General features: G+C 41.3%; 1 protein-coding gene across 1 annotated transcript in view; it reads left to right on the top strand.

The window, feature by feature from the left end:
- Positions 1-12,991, top strand: part of LOC134314712 (cilia- and flagella-associated protein 46) — a 92,542-nt gene that overhangs the window by 11,280 nt on the left and 68,271 nt on the right. The window contains exons 11-17 of the mRNA XM_062995404.1: positions 1,742-1,926; positions 3,089-3,317; positions 5,471-5,591; positions 5,942-6,065; positions 7,446-7,561; positions 9,226-9,314; positions 11,466-11,578. Coding sequence (XP_062851474.1) covers positions 1,742-1,926; positions 3,089-3,317; positions 5,471-5,591; positions 5,942-6,065; positions 7,446-7,561; positions 9,226-9,314; positions 11,466-11,578 — 977 coding nt within the window. The remainder of the gene's footprint in view (positions 1-1,741; positions 1,927-3,088; positions 3,318-5,470; positions 5,592-5,941; positions 6,066-7,445; positions 7,562-9,225; positions 9,315-11,465; positions 11,579-12,991) is intronic.

Genomic DNA, 12,991 nt, shown 5'->3' on the forward strand with positions numbered 1-12,991 from the left:
AATAACTCAATATACAGCCATTAATGTCTAAACCACCGGCAACAAAAGTGAGTACACCCCTAAGAGACTACACCCCTAAATGTCCAAATTGAGCACTGCTTGTCATTTTCCCTCAAAAATGTCATGTGACTCGTTAGTGTTACTAGGTCTCAGGTGTGCATAGGGAGCAGGTGTGTTCAATTTAGTAGTACAGCTCTCACACTCTCTCATACTGGTCACTGAAAGTTCCAACATGGCACCTCATGGCAAAGAACTCTCTGAGGATCTTGAAAGACGAATTGTTGCGCTACATGAAGATGGCCAAGGCTACAAGAAGATTGCCAACACCCTGAAACTGAGCTGCAGCACAGTGGCCAAGATCATCCAGCGTTTTAAAAGAGCAGGGTCCACTCAGAACAGACCTCGCGTTGGTCGTCCAAAGAAGCTGAGTGCACGTGCTCAGCGTCACATCCAACTGCTGTCTTTGAAAGATAGGCGCAGAAGTGCTGTCAGCATTGCTGCAGAGATTGAAAAGGTGGGGGGTCAGCCTGTCAGTGCTCAGACCATACGCCGCACACTACATCAAATTGGTGTGCATGGCTGTCACCCCAGAAGGAAGCCTCTTCTGAAGTCTCTACACAAGAAAGCCCGCAAACAGTTTGCTGAAGACATGTCAACAAAGGACATGGATTACTGGAACCATGTCCTATGGTCTGATGAGACCAAGATTAATTTGTTTGGTTCAGATGGTCTCAAGCATGTGTGGCGGCAATCAGGTGAGGAGTACAAAGATAAGTGTGTCATGCCTACAGTCAAGCATGGTGGTGCGAATGAAATGGTCTGGGGCTGCATGAGTGCAGCAGGTGTTGGGGAGTTACATTTCATTGAGGGACACATGAACTCCAATATGTACTGTGAAATACTGAAGCAGAGCATGATCCCCTCCCTCCGGAAACTGGGTCGCAGGGCAGTGTTCCAGCATGATAATGACCCCAAACACACCTCTAAGACGACCACTGCTTTATTGAAGAGGCTGAGGGTAAAGGTGATGGACTGGCCAAGCATGTCTCCAGACCTAAAGGGGCATCCTCAAGCGCAAGGTGGAGGAGCGCAAAGTCTCGAATATCCGCCAGCTCCGTGATGTCGTCATGGAGGAGTGGAAAAGCATTCCAGTGGCAACCTGTGAAGCTCTGGTAAACTCCATGCCCAGGGGAGTTAAGGCAGTTCTGGGAAATAATGGTGGCCACACAAAATATTGACACTTCAGGAACTTTCACTAAGGGGTGTACTCACTTTTGTTGCCGGTGGTTTAGACATTAATGGCTGTATATTGAGTTATTTTGAGGAAAGAATAAATTTACACTGTTATATAAGCTGCACACAGACTACTTTTCATTGTGTCAAAGTGTCATTTTGTCAGTGTTGTCCCATGAAAAGATATACTTAAATATCTGCAGAAATGTGAGGGGTGTACTCACTTTTGTGATACACTGTATTTATACCTATAACAAAATCTTTATCTTTATCTATATTTCTATATTTATACTTCCCTCGGGATAAATATAGTATCTATCTATCTATCTATCTATCTATCTATCTATCTGTCTGTCTGTCTGTCTGTCTCTCTCTCTATCTACATATGTATAAAGTAAAATATGATATCTGCACATTATATCATATTTTCATGGTTGTAGTCCAGCTGTTTTGCAGTGGGCATTATGTACTGTGAGATGCTAAGCATGGATGTACTTCTTGTTCTCAGGCTTGGGTAGATGTAGTAGGCCGACTGGAAACTTTGCTGCGTAGAGCGGTGAAAGATGGGGATGCTCAGGTGATACAGTGTCTGTGTGCTTCCTTATGGAACAGCTGTCTCCCTCTGCTCCAGCACAACCTGCGAAGGAACATCAAAAGCCCCCTGCTCACACTTGCACATGCGTTGGAAGAAAGGTGTGTATGTGAGTGAATACATTTTATAGCAAAAACAAGCTGTACTGAATGTTAGCTACAAGAAGTGAACAGTTCCCAACAGGCTCTGATTAGAGTCATTTTTTTCTGTAGCTGAATCTCATATATCATTGTTTTTGGCATGTAGTGCAACTAAGGCTTTAAAAGTGTCATAATGATACGTCCTATGTTCAGCAGTACAATATGCTAGTCTACCAGCCCATAGAACCACTGAAATTCAAACACCGGACTGGCAGATCAGACATCTACACAGACATGAGTGGTTATGTCTGGTTTGGGGGGGGGTTGGGGGGGCGTTGAAGAGCCTAGCTTTTGAGTGGTGCACTTATCAGTACGCTCTTAATGTCACACCCTTACCAGGATAAAATAAGGACGGTTGAGCCGGGAAGGGCATCCGGTGTAAAACTGTGGCAAATCAGGTATGCAGACCAGAATGATTCGTTGTGAAGAGAAAAAACATTGCTTATATATTCAGAATATTTGGCACCCTTGTAAAAATGTATAAATATACAAAATGTCCTTGTGGTTAATTAGCCTTATCTCACACTAAAATATCAAAGAGCTCTGAGCTTTTTGTTACAGTACATCTCATTTCATTTTTATCAACTGTTAAATCCTAGTCAAGGTCACAGTGGGTTCTATTTTACCAGTAAACCCTGGGCACTAGGCAGAAACACCCTGGACAGGGTGCCAGTCCATCACAGGGCAAAACAACCACCCCCCAACCCTTTCCCATTCAGGTCATTATTCTGCCCAACATTTAATATTTTCCTGACCGTGACCTGCACACAGTGGTAGCCTAGTGGATAGCGCTTTGAGCTGTCAATCGAAAGGTTGAGAGTTCAAATCCCAGCTCTGTCATGCAGCCACTGTTTGGCCCTGGAGCAGGGCCCTTTACGCTCTAGTCTCCAGGGGTGCCGTGCATTGGTTGACCCTGCGCTCTGACCCCAGCTTTCACATGAGCTAGGATAAGCAGAAACAGATTTTCATTGTGATGTACACGTGTATCTGTATATATGACAAATAAAGGCGTTCTATTTTATTCACACAAAAATACGGAATAGGATGCACATTTTGGATGGGGGAGGTGGTCCTAATGTTTTGGCTTATATCATAAAACATACGTTTGTGGTTGTGTGTTCAGCGTGCTGTTAGACATGCGGTGTCAGGTTCATTCTGAGCTGGCTGCTATAGAGGAAGAAGAGGAGAGGCTGGAGTCTGCTATAAAACATCTCCGTACAGCCCTGAGCCTGGATGAGACCGGCCAGTACAAGCAGCGTTTGTCCTTCTCCCTACACCTCCTACAGCTGCGCTGCCAATTCTACAGCACCCCCGTACGCCCAGAGGACCAGGCTGCCGTCCTCATCCAGCAGGTCGGATCACACGCATGCTACAGATTAATGACTGTCTAGCACTAGCGATTGCTTTAGGACTACACGGGAAGTGTTTATGGGTCGCTTCAATACTCACGGTGCAGTGTGTTATTCTAGTGAAAAAAAAGTGTAACATTTCTGTACTGCCACTGCAGTGTTGGCTTTTTCCTTAATATTTAATATGCTTTCACTGTCCACAGGAATTTGTCTATAATGCAAGAAAACCAGTGGATGTACAGCCCACAGAGCCCCAGTCAAGCCAGGCAGAATTTATTTATTTATTAGGATTGTAACATCATGTTTTCCAAACTTTGGCTACATTTATGACAGGGCAGGTAAATACTGGTTACACAAGGCTCATCAGTTTTGTATCTCTAATTAACCTGACTGCATGTCTTTGGACTGTGGAAGGAGACCGGAGCTCCAGTAGGAAACCCACACAGACACAAGGAGAACATGCAAACTCCACACAGAAAGGACCCTCTCCACCTGGGAATCGCTGTGAGGCATCAGTGCTACCCACCGAGCCACCGAGCCACCGTGCCACCCAGCCAGGCAGAATTAATCACTGCCTTTAATAGAGCAATGATCATGTCTGGAAAATACTGGAAAATAGAGGTGGCACAGTGGCTAAGTGGGTAGTACTGTCTCCTCTCAGCAAGAAGGTCCTGCGTTCGATCCCCAGGTGGGGTGGTACGGGTCCTTTCTGTGTGGAGTTTGCATGTTCTCCCCGTGTCTGCGTGGGTTTCCTCTGGGTGCGCCGGTTTCCTCCCACAGTCCAAAGACATGCAAGTGAGGTGAATTGGAGATACAAAATTGTCCAAGACAGTGTTTGATATAACCTTGTGAACTGATGAACCTTGTGTAAGCAGTAACTACCGTTCCTGTCATGAATGTAACCAAAGTGTAAAACATGATGCTAAAGTCCTAATAAACAAACAAACAAATACTGGAAAATAATTGTAAGCCATTAACACATTTTTCTTGGAATGCTTGGCCCACATTTTGAGTGTTAATTCATACAAATAAGCTATTTTACGTTGCGCCTGGGTGGTGCGGCGGTCTAATGCCCAAGCACACCAACACTGAGATCTTGATTCTCAGTAGTGCCACCGAGCTGGTAAGGCTTCCAACAACTACAGTTGGCCATGTTTAAGGGTGGGGAGGATGGACAGGGATTCTATTTGCTGGCTGACTTGTTGGTTTACTCAAGTGGATATTAGCATGACTTTCCGTGCACTGTCAGTGCGGGTCTCACCACTGACAGGTGAATAAGAAGAGGATGCAATAAGCAGAGGATGATTATCATTTTTTTCTCCCTATTTGCGCCTACTGTAGTCATCACCAATAACAATCCGCGCTGGCCGAAAGTCTCAGCCACACAAAGAGCTGCAGCGAAGAGACAGGCTTAGTCCTCCAGATCATCCATCACTAGTGCATACGACTCCGATTCAACAGCAGAGGTTTCTGTGCAGCAGCAATTAATTTTCGACCTTTTACCTCCCTTCAGGCACAGCCAACAGTGCATGTATGAGTGCCCTGCCAGTGTCAATACATTCACATTTATGGCATGGAGCTTTCTTCCAAAGTGTCATGACCCACCACCGTCAGTTGGGCTCTGGAGGCTCTTAACCCTCAATTGCTTGCACTTCATTCAGTCACAACTGGCCACAGCACTTTAAATAAAAGAATTTGCTGAATGCTATGAATATAAATGTGAATGTATTGACCTGGGCAGGTCCCCCCCACTCACACACACACCATTGGCTGTGCCCAAAGGCTTTTAAATGGAATGTCCAACAAGCTCATGGTCATCTACTTATCTACGTACTTAGATCATGTATATCCTTATAGCTTAATCAATGCTTAATTAAAGCTCCTGTGTCTTTTTGCTTTGCTACTTCTTTTACTTAATGTATTTAAAGGCAGTGTCAGGGATTTATAAGAAAGCCGTATTAACAGAAGCCAGAAATCTAAATTTAATCCAAAATTCACCACCCTCGCCCTTAATCTTATTAAGGAAATTCCTCATTTAATTCAAGCATGTATAAAATGGATTTAGGCTAAACTTGAAGATAGATGGCACAGGAGCAATGCATGCTGCCAGAAATATTTTATAACGTTTTACTCTGTATCTGTGTTTACATTCACAGGTTAAAGAGGGATGTAGTTATGAGCCAGCAAAGAAATGGCACCCCATGCTGGTTAGTGCTGGCATTGTTCTGGCACCTGACACCTTCCAGATGGTCCTGGATGCAGACAGCTCAGCAGGAGGTATCGGCATATACATATGTTTGACTCCCACTGTTTGGCATTGGGATTTCTGTGGATAGAATTTTGAGTGGCAGGACTATTATAGCTCTGGTACTGAGCAGATGCTTCTGTGAGGCTTCAGTCAATTATATAGGCATCTCTTTTTCCCATACTTCCTCTATCTGACTCTCTCACTTGTCCTGTGTCTGTGTCTGCCAGTGATAGAACAGTGTGTCAGTCTTGTGCTCCTCCACACCAAACTTGTCATGCTGAAAGGGTTCACGAAACCCACATGTTTGCAATGGGTATGTCTAATACACCTGAGATGAGTAATTACACATATGTTTGACCATATTTTTTATGTTGTTCAGTTTCAGGTAGCAGAATCCAGGATGTGGAGCAACTTGCAAAAGAGGCCCAACACCACAGGGAATCTGTACAAGAAGTGGAAGGTCATCTGTCCAGGTTGAAAAATGACACAGATGATGGAGAAAGGTACAGAGAAAGGATGAACAGCTGGAACAGTGGCTGCCACACAGCAGAATTGGTTATTGGAACCAGGATTTTGTCTTTGAGAAGTATTTTATGCGTTTATTCTGGGTAACTTGAGTTACCTCCTCAAAGCTTGCAGATTGTAGTTGAGTTGCTTTAAAATGCTTCAAGAAATAGGTAAGTTGCCCTGCAATGGATTGGTGGTCTGTTCAGTATGTATCTCAGCCTGCCTTACCCACACTATCTGGCAGGTGAGGTGGGAGGTCATGGGTAGACAGAAAGTGTACTTCTCTTTAGGGTTTTACCTGCTTTACTTGCTACATTTGTGACTATTGCTTTAAAAGCATCCCGGACACTCAGCTGACTTTTCAGCGGACAGCTTTTTTTCTGCTAGGTTTCCAGCTGGTTTCCGGGCACTTTGTTGGTAGCAGCTTTTTGTTACTACAGCTGCCAGTGACATCCTTCAATTTTGAGTTTTTTTTTCCATAGGTGAAATGGCAGCTTTTTTGTTTGGGTTGTGTGAATGTCAAAATAGGGCAGTTGTAGCCTAGTGGTTAAGGTACTGGTCCAGTAATTAGAAGGTTGCCAGATCAAGCCTCACTACTGCCAGGTTGCCACTGTTGGGACCTTGAGCAAGGCACTCAACCCTCAATTGATTACATTGTATACTGTCACAACTGTAGATTGCTTTGGATAAAAGCGTCTGCTAAATGCCCTAAATGTAAAAACTGATATAGTTAAAAACAATTTATTTCATTTTCATGTTTTACTACGCTTTATCGTGGTCAGGGTCATGGCGGGTCCAGCTTCCTCAGAATTACTGGGTGCAATGTGGTAACACAATCCAGACAGGAGGGTAATCCATTACAAACCCCACCTCTCCTCCCAGACATAGCCAATCATGTCTGCATGCAGATGCCTGACAGGCTGATAGCACCACCGGGGATTTGAACCCTGAATCCCAGAAATAGTGAGCTACTGTAATTTACTGCTGTGTCACCCAAGCACCCCAATGGAAATAATGAAAATGTATTACAATGAGTGCATTAATATGTTGTTTTATAAAACTGAAAAAAAGTTTTTCACCAATCACAATTAAGAATTTAAACAGTTGGTGTTATAAGAAGATTTTAGTAAACATTGTAAACATTGTTCTTCAGTTTAATCCACACAGGGATTTTTGGGTTTTGTGGTTAGGCAGCAGTGTGGAATGTTTTGCAATCCTGTAGGAGCTTATTAAAATTTTGATAAAATGGTTTAGTTTATTACTTATTTCATCCTAATTAACGTTCTTCCTAAACATGTAACCAGTGTTAATGAACAGTTTCCTCATATTTTGGCTCATCTTTTTTTTTTGCCTTTATTGTTGTGTGTCTCTGGCAGGACGAGGCTGTGGGCATCTCTGGTTAAGATTGCACGGAAACTGGAGTTGTGGGACGTGTGCAGGGCAGCCTGCCGCTTCTGTCTGCTTTATGATGACAGGAGATGGAAAATGAAGTGTAAGTGATATCTGTTTGTATTAGTTTTTATTAGATTTTCTGTTGGACTCTATGCCACTGGTTCATTTGCATAGATTACCACTTTAGATTAATAAATGCACAAACCCATTAAATACATAAACCTATGGACCAATATTTTACAATCCTATTATATCATCACCTCCAGGCTTCATTGATTAATGGTAGTCATTATGTCCTGTCTGATTTATTGATTGTTAGTGCATGTTGTGTTGAAAATAGGCTGTAATCAGATGCTTTTTCTGGACTGTTGAAATAACTGAGTGTGTTTTTTGGGGTATGTTGGAGGGGTAATTAAAATAAACAAGTATCTGAGAAACTGCTACTTAATATAACAGATCAGATTTAAAAACAGAGCAAGCTTAGATAGAGGTGATAATCATCAAATAAATTTAAAAAATCGTAACAAATTCAAACTATTCAAACTCATTATAATGTAGTTAAAGAAAACATGAAGGTTGAACGGCTTTTTTTTCAAAGTGTGAATGGATTGTGAGAAATGACACTCCAAAATTAACTGGTCTGTCTAAAACACCAGGATACTTTAACAAGATTGAAAATATGGGAATTTTTTCTGTCAAATAAAAATGGTAAGATACTTTGATGGGTTAGTACGGCTGTTTTGTTGCAATATGAGGGCATTTGATCTTGCTTTGATCAAAAGCCCGCTGACATTCAAGCCTGAGAGCTCAAGCTCTTAACAGTGGTGGGCAGTGGATCCGGAAATAATTCCGACCCCTTAACATTTAACACACTTTATTTTGTTGATCTACTCTGTATAAGTGCTGCTGTTTGTGTTAGTATTAGTAAAGCTCTCTTAACCTAAATCTTTTAATGATTGCTTGATTTTGAATGAAATTTACTCATCTTATTATTCAGTGTTGTCTACTGTGGCTCCTGTTGACCATAAGGATAGTGTTTTACAGAACATCATGTCTTCTGTTTGGGTCTTCTGGCTTTTTTATAGTCTGTAGTTATTACTGCTGCTTACGGAGCCCCCTTGGTGACATAATGTATAAATGAAAATAATGCATGACCACGCTGTATTATGTGTGGGAACGAGATCTGAACGTGTGACTTAGTATGGCAGCATATCAAGACATGCAAAGATGATATATTATATAATGATAATAGGGCAGTTGTAGCCTAGCGGTTTAAGTACTGGACTAGTAAGCATAAGGTTCAAACCCCACCACTGCCAGGTTGCCACTGTTGGGCCCTTAAGCAAGGCCCTTAATTGCTTAGACTGCGTACTGTAAGTCACTTTGGATAAAAGTGTCTGCTAAATGCCAAAAATGTAAATTATGTATTTGGGTTTGGGTTCAAATTTGGAGCATTAGCTTGTATAAAGCCAGGCTCAGCTTTCTTGGACAGTCCTATAAACGAATCCTCCCAAAAAACTTGTCCTTCAATTCTGTATGCTTTATATTACCTGTGAGCCACATAAAAGGATCATGTTGCTTCTCATTAGGATTTTGTTTCCACTCTCTACGGAGCTCTGTAGCTGCTTGTTTTTTGAGCATTGATTCTATGTAATGTCCATGTTTGTATATTCAGATATTTTTTGTTTTCCAAGTGGTTAACCCAATAGCAAAAACACATCTTCATATGCCTGGTATGTGTGTGTTGTTGTTTTTTTTATTTAGATGATCAGAAGCAGAAGGATGAAGAAGGTGAAGATGTGAAGAGAGAGCTTCTGCGTCTGCTGGCCGAGGTCCACTTTATCAATGCTGAGGTAGAACAGATAAATACAACCATTCAGTGCAATCACTGTGTCTCAGCACTGATCAGTACTAGTGATAACCTGATCCCAATGTTCCAGCAAGCTGGATTTCTGTATTAATAACTCATCAGAAAGGTTCTGATCTTCATCCACGGCATAATAAAAGACAAAATCTGCCTGAGCTTATAATTCACAATTTGTACAATCAGTTGTACTTTCTCATTTTTACTGAGCAAATGAATAAATTCATCATTTTCACTTCAGGCTGAAAACAGTTTTGTGAATCCCAGTCCTGATGACTTCCCAATTTAGTGATGTCAGGTGCTGCATTTGATGCAGTGAGATTAGAGGTGGGGATTTACTTGTGCCCTGCTCTATAAAAAAATCACATACGTTTGAGTCTGCTTCTAAAAAATACCTTTTCATGTGCACCACTCAGTAATGCATTTTTAATTTGGAATGAATCATTTCTAAGAAAGACTACAATTGTTAACAATAAAGGAAATTCAGCAGTGTTGCTACTCGCCCCAGAAATTGGCATCCTGCAAAGATCAAAGCAAGGCACAGTGAGCAATTCCAAATGAGGTAAACAAAAGAATAGCAAAAGAACTTTAAAATAGCCAGAACATCTTGAGACTCTGTATATTGTAGTGTACATCTGACGGTTTGTTCTAGATAGATAATAAACACCAAACATTTAATTTTCATCAACCACCTAATCACAGCCAGGGTAGCACTGTGCCTGGTTCCACTGCAAAACACTGAGTTCAGGGCATGAATAAAAAAATCAAAATGTTCACACTTGCAACTCTGTGTTCACTAAAGGCAGGTCAGTTTCAACCCATGCAAAAATGTGGCTGCTTTCTTCTATAAATTGTGGTGGTCCAGATCCTTTCTGTGTGGAGTTTGCATGTTCTCCCCGTGTCTCCGTAGGTTTCCTCCGGGAGTTCCGGTTTCCTTCCACAGTCCAAAGACATGCATGTGAGGTGAATTGGAGATACTAAACTGTCCATGACTGTGTTTGACATTAAAACTTGTGAACTGATGAATCTTGTGTGACGAATAACTACCGTTTCTGTCATGAATGTAACCAAAGTGTAAAACATGACGTTAAAATCCTAATAAACTAAATTTCTTCTCTAAAAGTACACACTTTTGCCTATAAATATTTTACTACATCATAAGCAGGAAATTCACCCTGGTCAGGGTGCCAGTCTATTTACTCACTCACACCCTACAGTAGCCAGTAGAAAACCAACACGGAACATATGAAGCTACTTAAAATCACTGACTGGAGGCAAGGATCTAACCCAGGCTCTCAGGTCCCTAGGACCTATGTTGCTTTGCTGCACCCACTTTATATGCTGCTCTAGCATGAAGTCTCAATTAAAGAATAAAAGCTGACAGGACTTTGTAATAAGGCTGTTAAGTCTGCTCCAAACCTCAGGGCTCTGGTCCAAAATTAGGTCTACAGGGAGATTAACTTTTACTGTGTACTAAAAGATATTTAGCAGTCAGAGAATTAAGAGAAAAAGGGGGGAAATGATGGTCTTGACCAAAGCATATAGTCCTGTCTCTTTCCTTTTTCTTTGATAGCAGCGTTTTCTCTTTGTTCTGTTTGAATTTATTTTCTGTTTTTGAAGAAATTGCTTTTTACTAAAAGGCGTCACGCTAATTTGATCCTGGATTGCTTTGATCTACTAACTCAGTGTGTCGAGTGTCATGCCTGAGGCATGGAGGTACTCTCTGCTCTTCCCACAGTCACTGCAGTTCCTCACCATTAGCAGTATGTAAAAAGACTTTAACTTCAGCTTCAAAGTTTTGTTTCAAAGAAAAAACAGTTCAGCAAAATACATGTTATCTGAGCTGAACCGTATTCCATGTTGATTGTGGAGGAACGTCCATGACAGTCAGCACTCTTTGTAATTAATGGTCATTGTGATTTGCATATGGACCTGATCACCGGTTTCATTGTTATGCAATGGGAAGTGATCGGTCGTTATGCAAATCAACTGCATATACGGTTGGGGTATTCACCACCAGCTCAGACTCAGTTTGTCATTAAGAGACCAGAACCAAGTTTATTTTAGTGTGTCTGAACACTACTAAGCATCAGCCACTGCAGAGAAAATAATCTTGTTGTTTTTTTTTAATGTTTTTTAGGCAACCATTCAGAAACTTCGCTCAGAGGGAGTAGAGCTTAATGACTCACCTCTTCCGTCTCTTAAAAGAAGTGCACACATACCTGAGAATGACCTCCACTGGACTATATACAGGTACAGAAGATTTCACCAATGAATCAGGATTCATAGTAGCTTTCTAAACGAATGATATTATGAATGTTTCTCTTTTCACTGTCACATTTTTATATTTCTATTTTGGTATGGACCCCAACATATTGCATATTTGCATCAACCAAAATTACAATTTGTAATCCAGTGTTTTAAGTACAGTCAGCATCAGAATTATTGGCTCCTGTGGCAAACATGCATAATAAAAGAGCAGGATGGTAGTACAGCTGGCACAGTGGGTGGTCACCAGTGATGGCATAGTTACCTTGAAAAAGTAATCTGATTACTGATTACTCCTTTAAAAAGTAACTTAGTTACTTTATGGATTACTTGATTTTAAAAGTAACTAAGTTAGATTACAAGTTACTTTATTAGTTATATAATGCGGAATATTTCAAAGATATTCCTTTGCAATACTTTATCATTTGGCTGCCAACTTGTGTGTACTGATGAGACTCAATTGAATCCCAGAACATGCTAGTGTGAATGCATGGAAAACAAATTTTAATTTTCTTTCAAGAATATGATACAGACTGACCAACACTATTACGCTAAATCAGCATTGAAAATTGACTTTACTTTTAATAGCCTTCTACAATGCTGGAGCTTCTTAAAACGGAAGATTTTCTTTTAAATAGAAGTGTTATTTACCTGCTATTAAATTGTTTTCCAACAAAATCCGCCCAATTTGGCGGATAATCGCCCAATCTGGCAACACTGGAATGCGCAGAGCCAGCTGGCGCTTTTACTCTTAGCGCGCCACGAATACTACTAAATAGTACTACTGTACTTCTGTAATTGTGTTGGTGGTTGACATTTATGTTGAGTGTATTACTGCACTGTTTTGGTGAAGAACTACTCATCTGAGGTGCGCTGCTCCTGCGTGCAGAAATGCTTCCGCAAAAAAATTGCCGGCAAAGCGGTGGTGGGGGGGCCAGAGGGGTGGCCGAAGATTACTTTATGGTGACCATGGCAACCACTGGCCACCCCCTGGCTCCGCCCTGCCAAGAAGAAAGCAAAAATATCTTTTCACTAAGGAAAATGACAAAAATAGTAACGCACACTGGATAAGTAACTTTAATCTGATTACTGGATTGGAAATAGTAACGCGTTAGATTACTCGTTACTGAAAAATGTGGTCAGATTACAGACCATCAGTGGTGGTCACTGAAACTGAATAAATCATAAAAAAATTATAAAATATGTATATGATGTTGTGGTTATTGAGCTTAGTGTTTTACTAAAATATTATCAAGGGGCAGAGGCTACCACATGGCCCCTCCAACACCCATGCAGCTAATCTCCTTTTTGTGGACAAAAGTAGTGAGGAAAGTGAGCATAAATATGAATCATTTATCAGTCAAGATTGTTATTTTGACCTAGACATGGCAGTCCCCT

The sequence above is a fragment of the Trichomycterus rosablanca genome, chromosome 5 (assembly GCF_030014385.1).
Source record: "Trichomycterus rosablanca isolate fTriRos1 chromosome 5, fTriRos1.hap1, whole genome shotgun sequence".
Classification (NCBI taxonomy): Eukaryota; Metazoa; Chordata; class Actinopteri; order Siluriformes; family Trichomycteridae; genus Trichomycterus; species Trichomycterus rosablanca.